This window comes from Myotis myotis, unplaced genomic scaffold, assembly GCF_014108235.1.
Source record: "Myotis myotis isolate mMyoMyo1 unplaced genomic scaffold, mMyoMyo1.p scaffold_m19_p_9, whole genome shotgun sequence".
NCBI classification, from domain to species: Eukaryota; Metazoa; Chordata; class Mammalia; order Chiroptera; family Vespertilionidae; genus Myotis; species Myotis myotis.
Genome location: NW_023416401.1, coordinates 81,353,533 through 81,372,988, shown reverse-complemented (window position 1 = coordinate 81,372,988; position 19,456 = coordinate 81,353,533). Strand labels below are relative to the sequence as shown.

At 48.8% G+C, this 19,456-nt stretch overlaps 1 protein-coding gene across 3 annotated transcripts in view; it reads left to right on the top strand.

Moving 5' to 3' along the window:
* The window catches only part of ABHD12 (abhydrolase domain containing 12, lysophospholipase), a 62,901-nt gene that overhangs the window by 38,789 nt on the left and 4,656 nt on the right, over positions 1-19,456 (top strand). For all 3 annotated transcript variants that reach the window (XM_036321155.1, XM_036321157.1, XM_036321156.1), the window contains exons 3-10: positions 3,498-3,603; positions 7,085-7,204; positions 10,190-10,220; positions 11,886-11,931; positions 16,049-16,178; positions 17,447-17,484; positions 18,012-18,091; positions 19,223-19,305. In XM_036321155.1, coding sequence (XP_036177048.1) covers positions 3,498-3,603; positions 7,085-7,204; positions 10,190-10,220; positions 11,886-11,931; positions 16,049-16,178; positions 17,447-17,484; positions 18,012-18,091; positions 19,223-19,305 — 634 coding nt within the window. The remainder of the gene's footprint in view (positions 1-3,497; positions 3,604-7,084; positions 7,205-10,189; positions 10,221-11,885; positions 11,932-16,048; positions 16,179-17,446; positions 17,485-18,011; positions 18,092-19,222; positions 19,306-19,456) is intronic.

The window sequence follows — 19,456 nt, the reverse complement described above, 5'->3', positions numbered from 1 at the left end:
CCCTACTGGGGATGTGACCGCAACCAAGGTACATGCCCTTGACCGGAATTGAACCTGGGATCCTTGAGTCCACAGGTCGACGCTCTATCCATTGAGCCAAACCGGCTAGGGCATATGTATTTGTTTTTAAAGCAAAAGGCCAGCCAGTTCACTTCAATGGTTACTGGGACAGTAGTGCTTACGCCTCCTCTTTTTTTTTTTTTAATATATTTTATTGATTTTTCACAGAGAGGAAGGGAGAGAGATAGAGAGTCAGAAACATCGATGAGAGAGAAACATCGACCAGCCGCCTCCTGCACATCCCCCACCGGGGATGTGCCCGCAACCCAGGTACATGCCCTTGACTGGAATCGAACCTGGGACTCCTCAGTCCGCAGGCCGACGCTCTATCCACTGAGCCAAACCGGTTTCGGCACGCCTCCTCTTTTTGCTTCCCTGTAGCAGTCCCTGTTACCCTCTGATAGCTTTCTTTTCTGTTCTGTTCTTATGGAAGCCCCTACAGCCTGCATCATGGAGTTGTGATTTTATAAAACCTAGAGAGCCCTCTTAACCCTCCCCTTGTTGGCTCTACACGTCATCCAGTGTTTCAGGGTTGTTCCTTGCTCAGTAACTGGGATCAGCTATAGCCCCGATATTTAAAATCTTCAGGCAGTCAAAAATGTTCTTTGCAGGTAAGTAGTTTCAGCTTCTTACCCTATCAAATATTTTCCAGATTAGTTTTTAAAAAAGAAGACAGAGTAGGTCTTTTCCCCTTCATTCATATATTGATTCACTGATTATTCATGGAGAATCATTGTGCAGGATCCTTTCTAAATCATGTTTGTTGATGGTTGTGGCTGCTGGTAAATGGTGGATATGGCCAGAGAGTAGACAATGCAAACAGGAAGGAGGAAAAGCCAGAGACCTGGGTCCCAGCGACTGGATGTGCCTTTGGTCCTGTATATTGGGTTCCTGGGCCATGCAGTCAACCTGTGTGTGAGGTGGAGTTTGTAACTCCTAGTGGACTACCTTGCCTGCAGGCCATGTGCTCTGTCCCTACTCCAACCCTGTATATAATGCTCTGGTAGAGGAAGAGCTCCAGCCAGCATCTCAGAGTCAGTGGGGCCAAGGTATATGATCACATGGGAGGTCAGTGAGCCCTGGCCTGTTACTGTGTCTCCTAGGTCTCCTATACCCCTCAACCCCATTCCTTTGTGGCATTTCTGCTCACTTACACCAGTAGTGGCAAGGTAGTTCCTCTGGCCACTGCTCTAGGGTTGTCTGACCCCCAGGAGTGACCAGGGGCCCCCATTAGCTGGAGGGTAGATGCATGGACAGCATCTGCTGGACTTGGGGCATTTACTACCTCCTTTTTCATGGATTGTTTCTAAAACACAAATAAAAGTGAACTGGAAGACGAGCTTCGTGAATGAGTCTATTCTGGAGTAGAATCTGATTCCTCAGTTCCTAACTTTCTGGGGTTTGGAGGCTTTGGGGATCAACTGCTAATCTTTGTAAATACTTTTCGGGGGGGGGGGGGTCCTCTGAGCTCTGGGGTAGTGTATACATAGCTTGGTTGCCTTCTCTCCGGACACAGAACCAGTCAAGGCTCAGAAACTGAGCCAGCGGAAGCCAAGTGCCCTCAGCCCTTGATGGCACACACTTTCTGTTTGGCACTGGGTCTGGGGTATGTAATTCCAGCCTTAGGAGCAGAATTGATTAAATGGTTTGGGTGTGGGGTTGACAGTGGGCACTAGGTATGGATATTCAGAGTTTCACTGAGTAAGTTATTTCGCCTCACACTTGTCGGATGAGGAGCTGTCATATCCGGCTGCAGCCTTCAGCTTCCACAGCATAAAACAGTCACAGAATTGGGACTGCAGGAGTAGGTGCCTGCATCTGAAACAGCGGGAGAAACAGAAGTCCTTCTCAGGCCCTCTCTCTGAGTCTCATTGCCAGAGTAAAATCTGAACTCCATGGCATGGCTACATTTGTTCCCAGGTTGTGAAATGAGTACCACACACTGGTGGGCAGATTTAAAACAACAGAAATTTACTCCCACCCAGTTCTGGAGGCTGGAAGTCAGAAAGCAAGGTGTCGACAGTGCCATGCTCCCTGAGAATGGGTGGAATCCTTCCTTGCCTCTTCCCAGCTTCTGGTGGTAGCCAGCAATCCGTGGTGTTCCTTGGTTTGTAGCTGCACCACTCTAGTCTAGCCTCCAGTGTCACATGGCTACCTTCTCCCTGTGTTTTTACTTTGTCTTTTTCTGTCCTTCTCTCTCTGTGTGTCTCAGTTATCCCTTTTGTTAAGAACAGCAGTTATATTGGATGGGGATCTAACTAACAAGCTTGGTTACTCTGTGAAGATCCTATTTCCAAATAAGGTCACATTCTGAGCACTTCAGTGTATCCTTTTGGGCAGGGGTGGGGGCACAAGCCAACCCATAACAGGGCACTTGGGGTCAATGAGGTCTAGAACCAGTTTACCTTTCTCACTTCCTGTCTGATTAGTCAAAAGTGTGGGTCATGGAGTCGGGTAGCCAAGGTGCAAATCCTAGTTCTGTCCCATGTGAGCTGGTGACTTAACCAGAGCTATGAAACACCAGTAGTACCAGCCTATCAGGATGGTGTGCAGATTAGAAGAAGTGCTGTGGTGAGGGCATGAACAACATAGTGCTGGCACCATAAAAGCACGAGGAATATTATGTCACCTCCTTTGGTTGCCATTTTTCTCTTGAGAGAAAACAGTAATTAGTGTTTAAAAAAATGTATCCTGCTTCTTGAGGAAGAGATGGATTAAGAAGCTGGAGATAATGAAAGCAGCCCTCGTGGGAGGATTTGTCTGCCTGCATGGTCTGAAACGTTTGCTCAGGGAATTTCTGAGGAAAGAGCATATGTATAACCCCATATCCTCAGGAGTGGGATACTTTATTTCTTCAGCAAATGTGTACTGAGCCTCAGGGACATTTTAGGAAGTGAGAACCAGATGTGCAGGCTATGTGGTGGGAGAGCATTCAGGCAAAGGGGACGGCAAGTGCAAAGGCCCTGGAGCAGGAGGTTGATGAGTGCAGCTCAGGAAGGGGACAAGGGTGGCAGGTGAGCGCACTTGGCTTTTATACGGCGTAGATGCGTGAGGTTATTTAATGAAACTACTCACTTCACCAAAGAAAACTAAAAATCTGTACAGCTTCCTTATAGAAGGTGGGATCAGCTGACCCTCACGTCTCTCAGGGATCTTTCCTTCCTCAGTTGCACCTTCTCACACCTTGAATAATCAAACTTCAGGGTGTCCATCTCTAATCAGACCTCACCCTTGCTAGAGGTTCTGAAGACTCATAGTGTCCCAGAGCAGGCTTGCCTACAAATCCACCTGAGGCTGGAGGGTCTGGTATGCCTGGCATTATTGTGTTGGAAAAGACTTGGCACTTTTTTTTTTTTTTTGACAGCTTTACTGTGTGTGTGTGTGTGTGTGTGTGTGTACCCCACTAATCCTGGTTTTCATCTCTTTGTCCCCCACAGTGAGAGTTCCCTATTTCATTGACTTGAAAAAACCACAGGATCAAGGTTTGAATCACACCTGTAATTACTACCTCCAGCCAGAAGAAGATGTGACCCTTGGAGTCTGGTGAGTGTCTGGCCAAATGACTGCAGGGTCGAGGCACCCACTGTGTGGACTCTCCAGGAGGCAGGAAGGACCCTGTGCACTGTGGTCACTGTTGTCCTTGGCAGCAGTCTCTAAAACTGTTGCATGCCCATTTTTATTTTTACCCACTTTATTTCCAAAGCAAAGAGCTCTGCTAAATTTGATCCTAATGAAGCACAATGAGATGGCACCAAACTATCCTGAGGTTTTCAAACAGCTTTGTGAACCAGATTGCTTTTTGTAGAGAGCCTCATTTCCAGGGGAAAAGAAAGTACTAGAAACAGAATATAAGCACAGAATTGTGAGCACAGGCTTGAGATACACCATTTCTTTTCAGAGGCAGGAATGTCTAGCTCAGGGGTCCTCAAACTACGGCCTGCAGGCCACATGCAAATACAAATATTGTATTTGTTCCCGTTTTGTTTTTTTACTTCAAAATAAGATATGTGCAGTGTGCATAGGAATTTGTTCATAGTTTTTTTTTAAACTATAGTCTGAGGGACAGTGAACTGGCCCCTGTTTAAAAAGTTTGAGGACCCCTGGTCTAGATATTGAAAACAGCTTGATTTCTTTTTCCATACAGCACTTTGGCAGTAATTTTGGTGTTTGCTATCTGAGTATGTACTTTTTGTAGCCATAAATTTGAATTGGACTTATGCTCTGTGATTTCTTTGTCTTTAGAATATGTTTTAATGTTTTTTCTGGGGACAAGTGGGTGTTTTAGAACAACTAAATTTAAATTGATCAACCTTTCTGTGGTATGTTGTGCTTTTTCCTCTCAGAATCACTCTGAATCGCTGTCCCTTAATCTAGATGGGGTGTTTTTTCAGTACCATAAAGTCTCTCCCTGCTGTCTCAGAAAACCACTGTGTATGTGAGAAGCTTCTAAATGAAATGTTGTGAATAGCTTCCCAGTGTGGATTGCGAGGAGTTCAGGCATTTCTAATAATGGTCCTGGGTAAAGGACATAAAATGAGAAAGGAGATTTTTGTTCTTACAAGTTGGTGCTGAGACTCTATAGAGTCTTTTGTCATTTCCAATTTGATTTAATCTAGCATTTACTGACCACTGTGTGCACAGAGGGCACTCTGCTTCTCCATCCAGAGCTCTTTGGTGGGAATTGGTTGGCCCTCCTGCCGGTTAATGGGGGTTTGTGCTTTGAAGACATGGGATTTAGTTAGGGCTTCTTCCTTCTGTTGCAAAGGGGCGATTGTGGTGCTGATACTTAGGCTGAGAGCTCTCATAGCAGTTACCCAAGAAAGTTGTATTTAGTGACAACAAATACAGCTTCTGGTAGTGACAGCCAGGCTGTGTGCTGGTGGGCACCTGCTGCCTGCTCATGTCTTGTGCTGTTGGGAGGACAGTGTGGGCCCTTGGGCACCAACTGCTCTCATCAGGCACCTCATCAGATCTAAAGCTGAGGATTTGCTTGGCCGTCAGCTCAATCTCGGCTGCCTGTTGTGGGCAGAGTTATCAATCTGGCAGGTCAGAGGTGAGCCCCAGGAATATTTCCCCTTTTCTCTTGCTGGAAGCTTCCTGGGCCTTTGTCAAGAGTCCCACATTTGTTGTAGGCTGTCTACTGGAAGTGCCTTAGCTCCCAGTACTGAAAGGTACATTTATACCATGGAATGCTATACAGCTGTAAAAAAGGAGGATCTCTTACCCTTTGAGACAGCATGGAGGGACATGGAAAGTATTATGCTAAGCTAAACAGGCCAGTCTAAGAAAGGCAAGTATCACATGATCTCACTCATATGTGGAATCTAATGAACAAAATAAATTGATGAACACAATAGATCTGGAGACATAGAGTATAGAAGAGACTGACGAATCTCAGAGGGAAGGTGGGGGTGGGGGAGATAGGAAGGGAGAAATTAACCAAAGAACTTATATACATACTAGAGGCCCAGTGCATGAAATTCGTGCACGGGGGTCGGGGGTGTCCCTCAGCTAGGCCTGCACCCTCTCCAATCCGGACCCCTCAGGGGATGTCCGACTCACAATCCAGGACTGCTGGCTCCTAACTGCTCACCTGCCTGCCTGCCTGATCGCCCCTAACCTCTCTGCCTGCTTGCCTAATCACCCCTAACTGCTCTCCCTTCCCAGCCTGATTGTTCCTGACTGTTCTCCCTTGCTAGCCTGATTGCCCCTAATTGCTCTCCCCTCCCGGCCTGATAATTTCTAACTGCTCTCCCCTGCCTACCTGATCATCCCTAACTGTTCTCCCCTGCTGGCCTGATTGCACCTAACCGCCTCTGCCTCGGCCCCTGCCACTGTGGCTTTGTCTGGAAGGACATCTGGAAGGATGTCCGGAAGACATCCGGTCTAATTAGCATATTACCCTTTTATAAGTATAGGTATATATAACCCAGGGACACAGACAATAGTGTGGTGAAGACCTGGGCAGGTGGTGGGTGGTGCAGGGTGGAGGGGGTTGATGGGGAAAAAAAGGGGAACAAATGTAATACTTTCAACAATAAAGATAAATACACACACACACACACACACACATACACCTTTTCATTCCATAGGTTTATAATTATAGGAGAGTGATAATTACAGTGGTCAGAAACACCCACAGTGTTATCCCTGGAACTAGTCAAAAAATATGTTAGAAATGAGATGCTGAAACTCAAGAGCTAGAAAATAAGAAATTGGCCATTGACTACAGCATTTTTAAAGGATTCTTACTAATTTAAATAACTTTTACAGAAAGCCTTATTAATTCAGACTCTCCCCAGTGATTAACAGTATTTGATGTGGGCCTGAGTTAAGATTAACTGGAGCATCTCTCTGAAGGAGGGTTTGGCCAGATAGACTGAGTGAGTCTCTGAGAACCTGGCCGGGTATGGAATGAGTTGGCTGACTATAAGCTCAGTCACGAGATGGGGCAGCCTGTAACGCGTCCTCCTGCAGACATGGGTCTGGAATGTGCTGTACTTTAGAAATGGTACTTTAAGGATGGCCAGGTTTCTAGTGCAGCTCACGAGTTCAGTGTTGGCTGAATTAGCACTTGTGGCAACATGCTGCTGTCTTACAGCTTGAAAATATGATATGGGTATGTATGAGGGAAATGCTGTTGTTCAGCTCATATTTATCAAGTGCTCATTCTGGGCTAGTCCCAGGTTAAAGCCTGGTGACCCATCCAGGTGAGGTTTTTCCTCACAGAGCTTCTAGTTCCTCCTGGAGAAACAGCTGTCCCCACACCCCGGTAACTGCTATCTGTGAGCCACTATGGCCAGCAGATATCCATTTGCAAGTTAGGAAATTTACGTAAGCAGTCAAAAGCCATCCCTACACCTTGGGGCTCCGAGTTCAGTAATTTATTCTGGAGACAGGGACAGTTTGCCTCTTCTGCGCACACATCCCCTGCTCTCTGCTCGGTGGGACATTGGCTTCGTAGTTGTTCCTTCGACAGCCATCATCATCTGGTCGTGCTGTTCCTCTCTGCTTCTGTTTCCAGGCACACTGTCCCCGCTGTCTGGTGGAAGACTGCCCAGGGGAAGGACCAGATGTGGTACGAGGATGCCTTGGCTTCCAGTTACCCTGTCATCTTGTACCTGCACGGGAATGCAGGCACCCGGTGAGGAAGGAGAGCTCACGCATGTGTCCTCCATACAGTGCTGGCTCCTTTGTGAGCAGGAGTGTCCTGGCCCAGTCGGGCTTACTGACCCACTGCAATGAGGGAGCAGGCACATGGGGAACAGAGGAAAAGACAGAGTTCCTATGGGGTTTGCTGGAAGGGGGGCGGGGTCTAGGTGAACTCACATGAAGCAGCGTTTCCACAGGCTCAGAGCAAGGCAGGGCTGTGTGCAAAGTGGGCCCTGATCCTCTTTCCTTGGAAGCCAACATGTGAAGCAGAAACCCCTTATCTGAAGCTCACAGTGACTGGGTGGGATGGAGGAAGCTGCATCTCTGTCAGAGTGACCCAGATCCTGGGCCAGAGAGGGATGCGCCCTGCCTGGTGTAATTTAAAAGGCAAAGAGTCTGACGGCCCATGTTTGGAGAACAAGGTTTCCCAGTGGGTAAGGAAGCAGTGGTCCCTCAGGGGGTAAAGAGGGATGGTGCGACTCTTCAGGGCCAAAGAATGCCCTCAGGAAAGTTGTCTCCTGTTCAGTAGCAGCTTCTGTCAGCCCTGTCTGATGACTGCAGGCAGGTTGGCACTTCCTTCCTGGCAGGTATGCCCTCCTGGGGGAGGTGGGACACCTCCTAGAAAGGCCAGCGAGTGCTGAGAAGAGGCAGGGGTGACACTGAGGAGGTACAGCCAAAGGCAGAGGGAGTCCAGCCAAGAGACCCCAGCTGAGGTGCCCCACATGCTGTCAGGTCAGGGTGACTTTCGTGAGTTCTCTGCTTCCAGCTGTAAGCCAGCAGTGCCGGGGCATCCTGCTGGGCTAGTGTGCTAACACAGCTGGCACACAAAGCCCTTGTCCAGGTTTATCCCAACTTCAAGAGTGACGTTGATGCCATGTTCTTCAGACCAAGCTGGGATTGGAGCTACCACCGCCCTTGGTTTAAAGAGGGCTCCTTCCATCCCATGTAGCCAGAATTACTCAGAAGAGTCTGTCTGGGAGAGCTGTGTGTGTGTGTGTGTGTGTGTGTGTGTGTGTGTGTGTTGGGGGCGGGGTGGGGTGGAGGTGGGCATGTGCATTTTCTGAACAAAGCTCTGCCTGAAGCCCTTGGGAGGGTCACTGTTGCTGCAGCTGCCTTAGGTCGTGTGAGAGAGCCGGCAAGGAGCTGGCAGGAGGCAGGGCCACCGCCTGGTGCGTTGGCCGTGGTGGTGGGCTGGGGTGTGGTCATTTTATAGACAGAACTTGCAAGTGAATACTGCACGGGCCTTTCTAGAGGGGAAAGCAGGCCACAGTGGGGGGTCTGGGCAGAGGGGCTGTGCAGAGGACAGGCAGGAAGTCCAGGAAGCGTGGCCCACGAGGATGGTTTCTGAGCCAAGGAATAGAGTGCCTAGCTACTAAATCATGTATGCACTTGGCTGTTTGCTTTCTTCTGTGTCTGGAACAAGCCACGGAGCGTTTCTCTTTTTCTTTTAAAGAGCAAGTGGCTACAAACAGCTCTTGTAGTATCTTTCTGTAAATGAGAGAATTTTGAAGTTTATTGTGAATAAGGTTCAGTTAAGCAATGCCAGTCACTTGGTAAATAAAACAAACTGCCTGTAACTTCAGGCTTAAAGAAATATTGTGACGTTGAAAGGTTTGCTGCTCCCTCCCACTGCTCCAGAGACTGCCTGTGCTGCAGATCTTGCCTGTCCCTGCTCTTTGACCAGACTCATGCCGCTCCCTGAGATTCAGACCCCCAGTTGTTGCCACCCTTGTGTTATGCTCTGAATCCTTCTTTTTGTTCAAGGTAGGACATTTGAAAAATTCAGATAAGAGTCACCATGAACTCTTCCAAAGTTAACTGCAAACATTATGCAGTATTTCATTCTAGACTTGAAACTCATTTCTTTGTATTTTTGTTTCTGCATTTTATTGGTTTCCTCCTTCATCTGGTCCTTGTCTCTCCCAAGGACACACCCTCCCCACCCCCACATACACACCCAAAAGGGACAAAATGCTCGTCATAAAAAACAACAACATACAGCTGAGCAGTCTGTAGAGGGTGAGCCTACCTGCTTTCTTGTCTCAGGCCCTGTTCTGAGGCTGCCCCATTCCCACTTTGGAGTCTGTCTGTCCACAGTGACAACTGACCAACAACTGGACAGAAAGTGAGAAGGAATAGATGGTCCTTGGACAGAGAATACAGACATGTGAAATAGTTCAAATGTATGAAAGCCTATTCAGCCTCAGTAATAAAAAGTGCCCACAAAAACTAGTCTTTTGGTGAGGAGCTGGGAGCCGGCTGTTCTCACACTCTTGGGGTAAAAGGCGAGGGCCCGCTGAAGGACTCAGCAGTGATTGTCAAGATTATGATTGCACGCCTTCAGGTAGTAGTTCCTTGTGTAGGAATGAGTCCCACACATGGTTCACATGTATCTGGCCATGGCAGCAAAACTTAAGTCAGCAGCAGGTGGTAAAGAACCAAATGACCACAAGACAAGCAAAGCGACCACCGCTAAAAAGAGTGTACTTGAGAGTTGGCTGTGATGTATTGAGTAGAAAGTGAGGAATGTGTGTTGGATCCCTGTGGGTGTGTGTCTGCAAGTAAAGAAGGGCCTTTGCTTCTGTTATAGGTGGTCCCTGGACAATAGGCTGAGGAAGAGGCTGGATGCTGGGGCAGGAGTGGGTGGGCCTGCTGTGTATCCTCTTGTGTCTTGGATTTTGTACTGCATGTAGGAATTACCTAGTCAAAAATAAAAGTAAGATAGTAATTAACAAATATCTCCAAAGTACTAACACTATCTCTTGCTTGGCACAGTACTACAGGCAAGCTTAGAGCCACTTAGGGTATCCCAAGGAGGAGGTCATCTGTCCACCAATGTCCCCCCCACCCCCGCTCCCCTTATAGTTTTGGGAACCAAGTCCTTAAAAACCCAGATGCTCCAGTATTGACCCTGGGCCTGCCTCTTTGAGAACATGCATTAACACCTATTCTTGTTTCCTTCTCTCTGACATTCTAGAGGAGGTGACCACCGAGTGGAGCTTTACAAGGTAGGTGAGCATGGCACAGTATGTGACAGAGAGAGCAGTATCCACACAGTCTGTGATGGGTCAAGCAGTGTCTACACAGTCTATGACTGAGGGAGCAGTGTCCAGATAGTGTATGATGGACAGAACAGTGTCCACAGGGGTCTCTGATGGAGGGGGCATTGCCCAAGTGTTGTTTCCTGTCTGTTCTTTCCAGGTGGCATGAACAGCAGGGAGTCCCCTGGTAATTTTGATTGTTAATCATGGTGGCCTTTCTGGCACTGCCTCTGTGGGTGACTCCATCGTGGAGTGCTTCCGACAATGCTGCCTCCAGGAAAGTTTCCAAAATCAGGATAAATGGACCCTGTAGATCTTATGCCAGATGCTGGCTGATTTACATAAAAGCCATTTGAAATTGTTTACTAGTATGTTACTCACATATAAAAGGAATGGAGAGGACAGAGGGTCAGGGAGCTATACTTTACTCCCAAGTTGCAGGCTCAGGAATTGGGCCACCACACAAGTTTCTTGCCTCACAGGAAATATGATCACATTTAAATTGGATTTCAAGCTCAGCAGATCTTCCCAGGTAAAGGGGTGCTGCAGGCAGGCTTGTAGCCTTCCCTTCTACTTGGTCCTTGTCTTCCTCAGGTGCTTGGGTCTAGGAGCCTGAAATGTGCAGTTATTACCAGTGTCCAGGGTCACCGTGCCTGTCTCCCCCATCCTTCTCTTAAATGGGCATCTGCATTTGCTACAGGCAGACAGGGACACAAGCAGATGCGTGGGAACATCAGTACTGTGCGGGCACTGCTCTGTTCGTCATATACCAGGTGGACTGCCCTGGGCTCTGGAGTGTTTGTTTCCCTGTGTGGGTTAGATCAGGTCAGGGAAGGGAATGCTTGGAAAACTGTAGGTCCCGTTTTGAGGTTTCTGTCCATAGAATGGTTCACACCAGGAACAGTGTGGCTCTGGAGAGTGTAGGATCTGCGGGAGGCTGGGAGCTAGAAGGTCGCCTACAGACGGCCCTGGGCAGCCTAAGGAGAAAGGAGCAAAGGCTCGGCAGTGACTTGGGGTGACTCGGTGGCTGGCAGCTTCCATATGCCTGTGGGCACACTCAGCCGCCCTGGCGGGTGGAGTGGGGAGTGGAAGGAGTCTGTAAGTAGATATCTAATGAGAAATCATCAAGTCTAGAGGGTTTTGGTTTTTGTTTTCTTTTTTTTTTATTGCTTAAAGTAATACAAAGGGTATTACATATGTGTCCATTTTTTTCCCCCCCACCCTAGACAGTCCCCTAGTAGAGGGTTTTTTTAATAACAGAAACAATTCAGTGAAAGCTTAAGTCTGAGACATGCTAGGTTGCAGATGGAGTTCCTCCTCCTGGGCTGCTGGGTGGTCAAAGCCCCCTTGTGAGCCCCTGAATGCAGAGGTGCAGGTGTGGCTCGCAGCCAAGGGAGGCTTCCTGCTCACACTGCTGAGGTGGAGGGCATCGGTGTATCCAGTAGCAGCGTTGGCATTGGGTTTTATAAGATCCCACCGGGATTGGGGCAACATGATGACAAGTCTTTGTTAAGCTTCCCATGTGTGCAGGGCGTAAAGACGGAAACCGGAATGGGTTTGGTGAGGGGCAAGTTACCCTCTGTCCAAGGTACGAGGATCTTTTTGCCCAGATGGTTATTTTTCACTTTACAGGTGCTGAGTTCCCTTGGTTACCACGTGGTCACCTTTGACTACAGAGGTGAGGGTTCTTTTGAAATTGCATCTCCTAGCCCTCCCGCTTCCTCCTGTTACCGGACAGGGGACCTGGTCCTTGGTGGGGCTGTCTGCTGATAGTGTGTGTGTTCTTGACTTTGTGCAGGAAGATTTTCACAACATGAGTCCAGATGAATTTTAGAGGATGTTTATTAAAGCTGGGGCAGTGAAACTAAAAACGCTGGGGAAATGAGCCTGTGCTGGTCTGCTTTGGCTTACTAAGAAGTTCGAGAAAAGGAGGCCTTGGGAACAGATTCAGGGAGTTAGCCTGGGATGAGCTGCCACTGCCCATTGCTGCCCTGCTTGCAAGCCTCGTGGAGTCCCTTAGAATTTAGGAGATGCCTGCCTGTGGGGAAAGAAGAGGGTGAGGGGAAAGGCGCCTTGTGCTCCCGGGAGAGGGCATGCTGGGATCTGCTGGGACCTTCGTTTTGAGGGGTTTTAAAGGCTGGGTGTTTAGGGGAGGATCAATAGAATATTCATCAGGTATATGCTGATGTTACAAAATGAGATTTATTCTCTTAAATTCATCTGTCCTTGGGTGTGGTTCACAAATGGCACTAACTGGATCTCTGCTGTCTCCCTGAGTAGGTGATTTAAGCTAATTACACACTGGTTGGGGAGGGGAAGTGCAAATCCTTTCTTCTCAAGTGTCCCCGGTTTAGGGAAGATAGGATTTTCTAGATGGCTGCAACCTGCCTGGCATCTAGATTGTCTAGGTGGCTGCAAACGGCTGTTTATCTGTCTCAGTTTCCCTGTTCTGCTTATCCTGGCTTACTGGCCTGTCCCACTCTAGTTAATGTTCGATGTGTAGCTCGCAGGTTCCTAACCTGTAGTAACTGTGTGTGAAGGTAGTAGAGGGGGACCGGTTCTTCAGTGAGTGTCCTGCATGCAGCCGCCAGGGGCGTCTCTCTTACAGGCAGGCACGAGTGCCTGGAACCCTGGCACGTGTCATCTGTGAGCGACTTTTAAATGGGGAAGATTCTGTCTTTTTTTTCTTTATTGGACTCAAGACTTTCTCTACAGCAGGACATCAGATGCGTTTTATGCTTGGGAGAGTTTGTCTTATTGAGGTTGTAAAAACAGGAAAGGGAACTGCTAAGAGAAGATTGTTACTCTCACCCCCACGGTATTTCTTCTTCTTGAATAAACCAGAGGGCTTGCCCCTGAAGAGATCAAGAACCCACAGTTTTTTTTTGTTTGTTTTTTTTTATATATTTTATTGATTTTTTTACAGAGAGGAAGGGAGAGAGACAGAGATTTAGAAACATCAATGAGAGAGAAACATCGATCAGCTGCCTCCTGCACATCTCCCACTGGGGATATGCCCGCAACCCAGGTACATGCCCTTGATCGGAATCGAACCTGGGACCCCTCAGTCCGCAGGCCGACGCTCTATCCACTGAGCCAAACCGGTCTCGGCGAGAACCCACAGTTTGATGTAAGCTAACAACGTTCTACCTCAGTGAGCCAGGAAATACTTTGTATTAATAGTGAGCAGCTGTGTGAGAAGTGTATGCCCCCAGTTCTCAGTTGGAGAGAGTAAAGGCTGAAGGCCACTTGGCTGGCTTATCTTGACCTTCTTGGAGGGCATTATTGTCCACTATCCTCAGACCGAGGATATGGGTGTTATGTTAGTTTCTTCGTGTTGCTGTAACAAATTACCACAAACTTAACTGTCTTAAAATACATATTTATTATCTTGCAGTGCTAGAGGTCAGAGTCCAAAATCTTTAGCCTCTGATCTAAAATTAAGCTGTTGGCAGGGCTGGTTCCTTCAAAAGGTACTATGGGAGCATCTGGTTCCTTGTCTTTTTCAGCTTGTCTTATATATTTTACTTCAGAGAGGAAGGGAGATGTGGAAGATTCTGTCTTTTTTCTTTATTGGACTCAAGACTTTCTCTACAGCAGGACATCAGATGCGTTTTATGCTTGGGAGAGTTTGTCTTATTGAGGTTATGAAAACAGGAAAAGGAATTGCTAAGAGAGAAGATTGTTATTCTTGCCCCTGCGGTATTTCTTCTTGAATAAATCAGAGGGCTTGCCCCTGAAGAGATCAAGAACCCACAGAGAGAGGGAGAGAGAGAGAGAAACATCAGTGATGACAGAGAATCATTGATCTGCTGCCTCCTGCATGCCCCCTACTGGGGATCGAGCTTGCAACCCGGGCATGTGCCCTTGCCTGGAATAGAACCCAGGGTTCTTCAGTCCACAGGCCAATGCTCTGTCCACTGAGCCAAACCAGGTAGAGCCTTTTCCAGCTTCTTGATGCTGCCCACATTCCTGCCCCTTGTATTTGCATTACTCGGACCCTGACTTTTGGGGTCTGGGGTCATTTTCTGATTAGTTTTACCTTTTTCTTGTATTAGTCTGGCTCTGTTTTTGTTGTTGATACCTGTCTTTCAGACTAAGGTGATTTAAACCACCTTCTCTTCTATATCTTTAGTTAGGAAGGGTAGATTCTTGTGATTACCTGCTGTTAATTGCTCAGCCATTCTGGCCGGTTGTTCAGCCATTTGTCTCAGTTTCTTCATTCACTTGCCAGGGAATTTTCTTCGTTTCTCCCTAACCTGCGTCACTTTCACATAACATATTTACAGGTTCCAGGGATAAGGATAAGGATGTGGGCTTCTCTGGGGGTCATCATTCTGCCTACCTCAGGAATGGTTCTTTCATGAAGGAAGTTAGTTCCTGGTTCCATCAGTTAAAAGTTAGGGTTGGGGAAAAACTCTGAAATGAGGGTCCGGAAATCAGTTCACCCATTTATCCTTTTGTCTGTGCTAAAAAGGGTTTTCTGTTTCTGCTCTACTCTGTAGTAGCCCTTAGGATAAAGCGAAGGGCCAGCGTTCTTCCTTCTTTTCCTCCCGGTGCTTCTGCCAAGAAATGAAATCCAGTATATTAAGCCTCTACATTTCTAAGCCCTATGAGAGAGCAGTTCCGCTTCTAAGTGTCTCCCGCTGTCCCTGTCAAGTCTCTGTCTCGCTCTGTGTGTCTTTGTCCCTCCCTATCCCCGCGTCCCTGCCTCCCACTGTGCCCTGTCTTGCCTTGTTTCTCATATGACTTCTTCCCTAATCTGTGTCTGGGATGCCCAGGGGAAGTGACTTATTGTGCCCATTTACTCTGTGGGTTTCTGCTTATGCAGCAGAACCTGCTCTTTCTGAACCTTATGGTACTTTCAGATCATTTGATGATGACTCATTGCTGAGCTGGTGGAAATGACAAGGGCACTTGACCTTTCCTGGGGACTGGGTGGAAGGGCCCTTGGGGAGGACCCAGAGTGGAGGCAGATGTGTTTGGCTTTCCTCTGTTATGCAAACAAGATGCTTAGAGCCCTTGCCTCTCTGGTTCAGAGTTGCCTGGAGCCTGGAATTACCCCCACCTACCCTGTCACCCACCGTGTTTCTCAGAGCCTCTCCTGACTCCCTTGCCTATTGAAAGCTGGGCTGAAGCTGAGCCAGGGCGTCTGGATTGGGCTGAGGGGTCCCGGGGCAGGCTGGGCTCTCATTGGCCCCTCAACCTGGGCCAGCCACTGACAAGCCCCCAGTGTTGGGGGGGTTGATGTCCCAGCAGGACCACTCCCTTCTTCGTTGCTGCTCATCAGGACTCAGTCTAGGGCAGGGGTGGGCAAACTTTTTGACTCGAGGGCCACAATGGGTTCTTAAACTGGACCGACTCGAGGGCCACAATGGGTTCTTAAACTGGACCCGAGGGCTGGAACAAAAGCATGGATGGAGTGTTTGTGTGAACTAATATAAATTCAAAGTAAACATCATTACATAAAAGGGTACGATCTTTTTTTTTTTTTTAGTTTTATTCATTTCAAACTGGCCGTATATGGCCCGTTAGTTTGCCCGCGGCTGGTCTAGGGTGTGTGACAGCCTTTGGGTTCAAGGGTTGTAATTGGGTAAAGAGGTGGGAGGAGTAGGAACAAGTTTGTCAGGACACCCTCCATGTGGAGCTGTGGATGGTGACGATGGTGATGGCAGAGGTTTGTTTTGCCCCTAATTGTCTGCGCCTGCCTGTGGAGAAAGAGGGGAATTGAATCTGACCCCAAGAGGTTCAGTGAACTGGGCTTGACTTCCTTCTCTTCTGCCTCTCTCCCCCAGGTTGGGGTGACTCAATAGGCACACCGTCAGAGCCGGGCATGACCTATGACGCACTCCATGTTTTTGACTGGATCAAAGCAAGAAGTGGAGACAACCCTGTGTATATTTGGGGCCACTCCCTAGGCACTGGGTAAGAGTTTCCAGCATGGCGTGGCCTTTTCGAGAGCAGGGCTTCATGGGGCGATCTTCCAGCCTGGTCCCCAAGGGTGCCCCGGTGCCCTATGGATCCTGTAGCACCATTAGCTCTAATAAGCCTTGTCTCTCGTCTGCACGCAGGGCAGGGGAAGCGATGCCACAGAGACCATAAAGGTTTGAATGACTTTACCTCCTCAACCCAAGAAGTGACGCGAGACACATGGGCAGTTGTAGGGCGGTCTCCCCGCCTCAGGGAGGACGGGCAGACTCCTCAGCCCGAGGTTGTGCCCTTGGGGGGCCGGGGCAGAGCAGACCAGATGGAGTTCAAGTTCCAGATGTACCTGGACTTCGCATCTCCTGGTTTTGGACTTATGTGCTGGCCAGCAAGCCCCAGTGCCAGGGCTCTGATCACTACGCTGGGGCATTTGTAACAACTGGGCCACCCAGGCCGTACTTGGCTTACCAGAGAACTTGGGGGAGGCAGCAATGCCAAGACAGGAAGCACTTTAGTGTTCCATTTGGGGTCACCTACATTGTTTTTGCTGATGTGAGGTCCAGAATGTTTCTGAAAGATGTCAGTGCCCAGAAGCCCAGGACCTTCAGCAACCCTGTCTTTTCCTGCTGCCTTTCATTCAAGTGCAGTGGCTGCGACACCTTTCCAGGTTGCTGCTCATCTTGATAGCATGCTGCCGTTTGCATATGTACTGCTGAAGCGAGCTCAGCATGCTGCATTTGGGCCGGGCCTGCAGGCGGGGCATGGTCTGGGCCAGGGCCTCCTGGCTTCTCCTCATGGAGAAAATAGCCCTTAGAAATGTTCCTGGGAAGGGGAGGGGACCAGGCCATCTTGCCATGGTTGTCTGCAAAGGACATGGCTGTTTTGGCAAGAGGCCCCCAGAACCAGGCAGGTGGACCACAGCCTGCTCTTAGCTGTCTCAGGAGCACTCCCTCCAACCAGGTGTGAGCTGAGGGGCAGTGTTGTGCAGCCTGAAGGAGGCTGTTCCTGGTGAGGCTGCAGAACACGCCTTGAGGACATGAAGGGTGGCTGTCATCACCATCCTTGACAGAGGGCTTGGCTGAGGCTGGGGCAGCCGGGCCCACCCACAATCCTGGAGCATTTTTGTCCCCCCACCCCCTTCCCTATAACGCTACCAATTTCTTCCCAGATCCCACAGCTTCTCTGCTCACTTTCTAGTATGAGAACAGTCTCATACAAAACAGTTTTTGTCAAAATTCAACTGAACTGTTGTTTTTTTCTCTCTTCAGAGTGGCAACAAATCTGGTGCGGCGCCTCTGTGAGCGAGGTAGGGGCTCACATGGCATGAGTTCTGGTGTGTGGGCAGGGATCCTCCTGGTCCCGGCTCCCTCGGGGCAGGCAGAGTGCTCAGGCCCTGGCTGTGTTCCAGGCCCTGCTGTGAGTTCTTGTGAAGTGGGTGCTTGTGGGCAAGCAACACTGTGCCCGTGTTCTGTGTCTCCTTGGAGCCCCTTGAGCTGGGTATTGAGGTGAGGGCCTGGCAGACCCTCAGCTGCCCTAAGCCTGCATCCCCCCAAGGATTCCTGAGCAGCTGGTGCAGCCTCACCAGGGACCAGGCTCCAAATAAGCAACTTTAGCAGATGTGGTTCTCAGGAGTGACCCAAGGCCACCTGAGGGTCCCTCATGCCAATCATGTGGGAGGGCCTGAGGGGGTGCAGCTGTCCAGGTTGGCACCCCAGCTTCCACTGTCTTTTCTGGGGGGCCAGCCCTTGGACCCTCATGGGGCCATGCAGCTTGTGTTTTGTCTGGGCTTCTTGCCTATCTCACAGTTTCCTGTTTATTTTACCAATAATTTAGAGACGCCTCCAGATGCCCTTATATTGGAATCTCCATTCACTAATATCCGCGAAGAAGCCAAGAGCCATCCGTTCTCAGTGGCAAGTACAGATCTTATTTAAAATGGACTTATTTTCATTATTAAAATAATTACTGTGAAGTGGCTATAGTAAATAAGTATAAAAACAATAATCATAAAAATTATTTAAATATTCTAATGAAGGCAGATTTATTAAGAATGAATCTTTGTTTAGTTCTGGGCACTGGCCTGAATCCAGAGCTGCCCAGGAAGTTTATAACTTGGCAGCCAGGTAGGACGGGTTCACAGCTGGGTTGTCTAGAGTGGCAGGACCCTCAGGAAGCCTTGCCCCCGTGGCCTGGTTTGCCTACCGGGCTTGTTCCCCGTGAGGCTCAGCCCAGGCTGGGTGCTGTTACCCCAGCTGTTTCCTCAGGGGTGAGCTGGTGAGTGCCTTCACTCTCCATCCCCACAGACAGTGCTGAGCAGCCAGTCTCTCACCATTGGATTTCAGGGTAACGTGTGGCCTAGAGGGACTTCCTCTGTGGACTTTCCATCCTTTTCCATCCCACTGCTTTCTAACTGGCTGTGTTTTCTGTGTCAGCCTACCATCTGACCTCACACTGCTCTGTTGCTGACCAAGATTCCTCTTTAGTCTTGCTTCTTTGATGTTCGTTGCTTTTCTCCCAAGTTGTATGGACTCCCATTTTTCTTGAGGTGGTGGCCCTGATGTCTGTGGGATGTCTGGTCTCTAGGCTGCTGCTCTGAGGTGTAGGAGCCCCATTTGCAGATAGCTTTTGCTGCAGCAAGTCTGGGGTCCTCTTGAGCAAGGAATCTGGTCAGGGCACAGAGGAGCAGGGGTGCCCCAGTAGAGCCCTGGTAGAGCTGTAGGTCAGTATACTAGGAAGCAGGGATATCCCCTGGGCACTCAGTGCCCACTGTCTGAACCCTTGACCTTGGCTTTCCATGTGGGTATTTTATTTGATTGATTAGTTGATTGATTGCTTTTAGAGAGAGGAATGTGGGGAGAAAGAGAAATATCGATCAGTTGCTTCCCCATGCTCCCCAGTCTGGGATTGAATCCGAAACCTGGGTATGTGCCCTGACTGGAAATCGAATCCATTTCCTTTTGGTGTACGGGATGACACTCCATTCAGCTGAGCCACACTGGCCGTTTAATTGACTCTTCTGCACATTGTGTCCATGTCTTCCTCAGGTGTATCGATTCTTCCCTGGCTTTGACTGGTTCTTCCTCGATCCCATTACAAACAGTGGAATTAAATTTGCAAATGATGAAAAGTGAGTACTGTGGTAGAGCATCTAATTTTTCACTTAGAAAAACACTGAGAACCTCCAGGATAAGCCTGTTCCGTCACATTAACCAAATAGGATGGAATTCTGAAGCCTTTGGTTCTTCTCTAACCTCTCTTTATAGAGGGAAAGCAGGTAG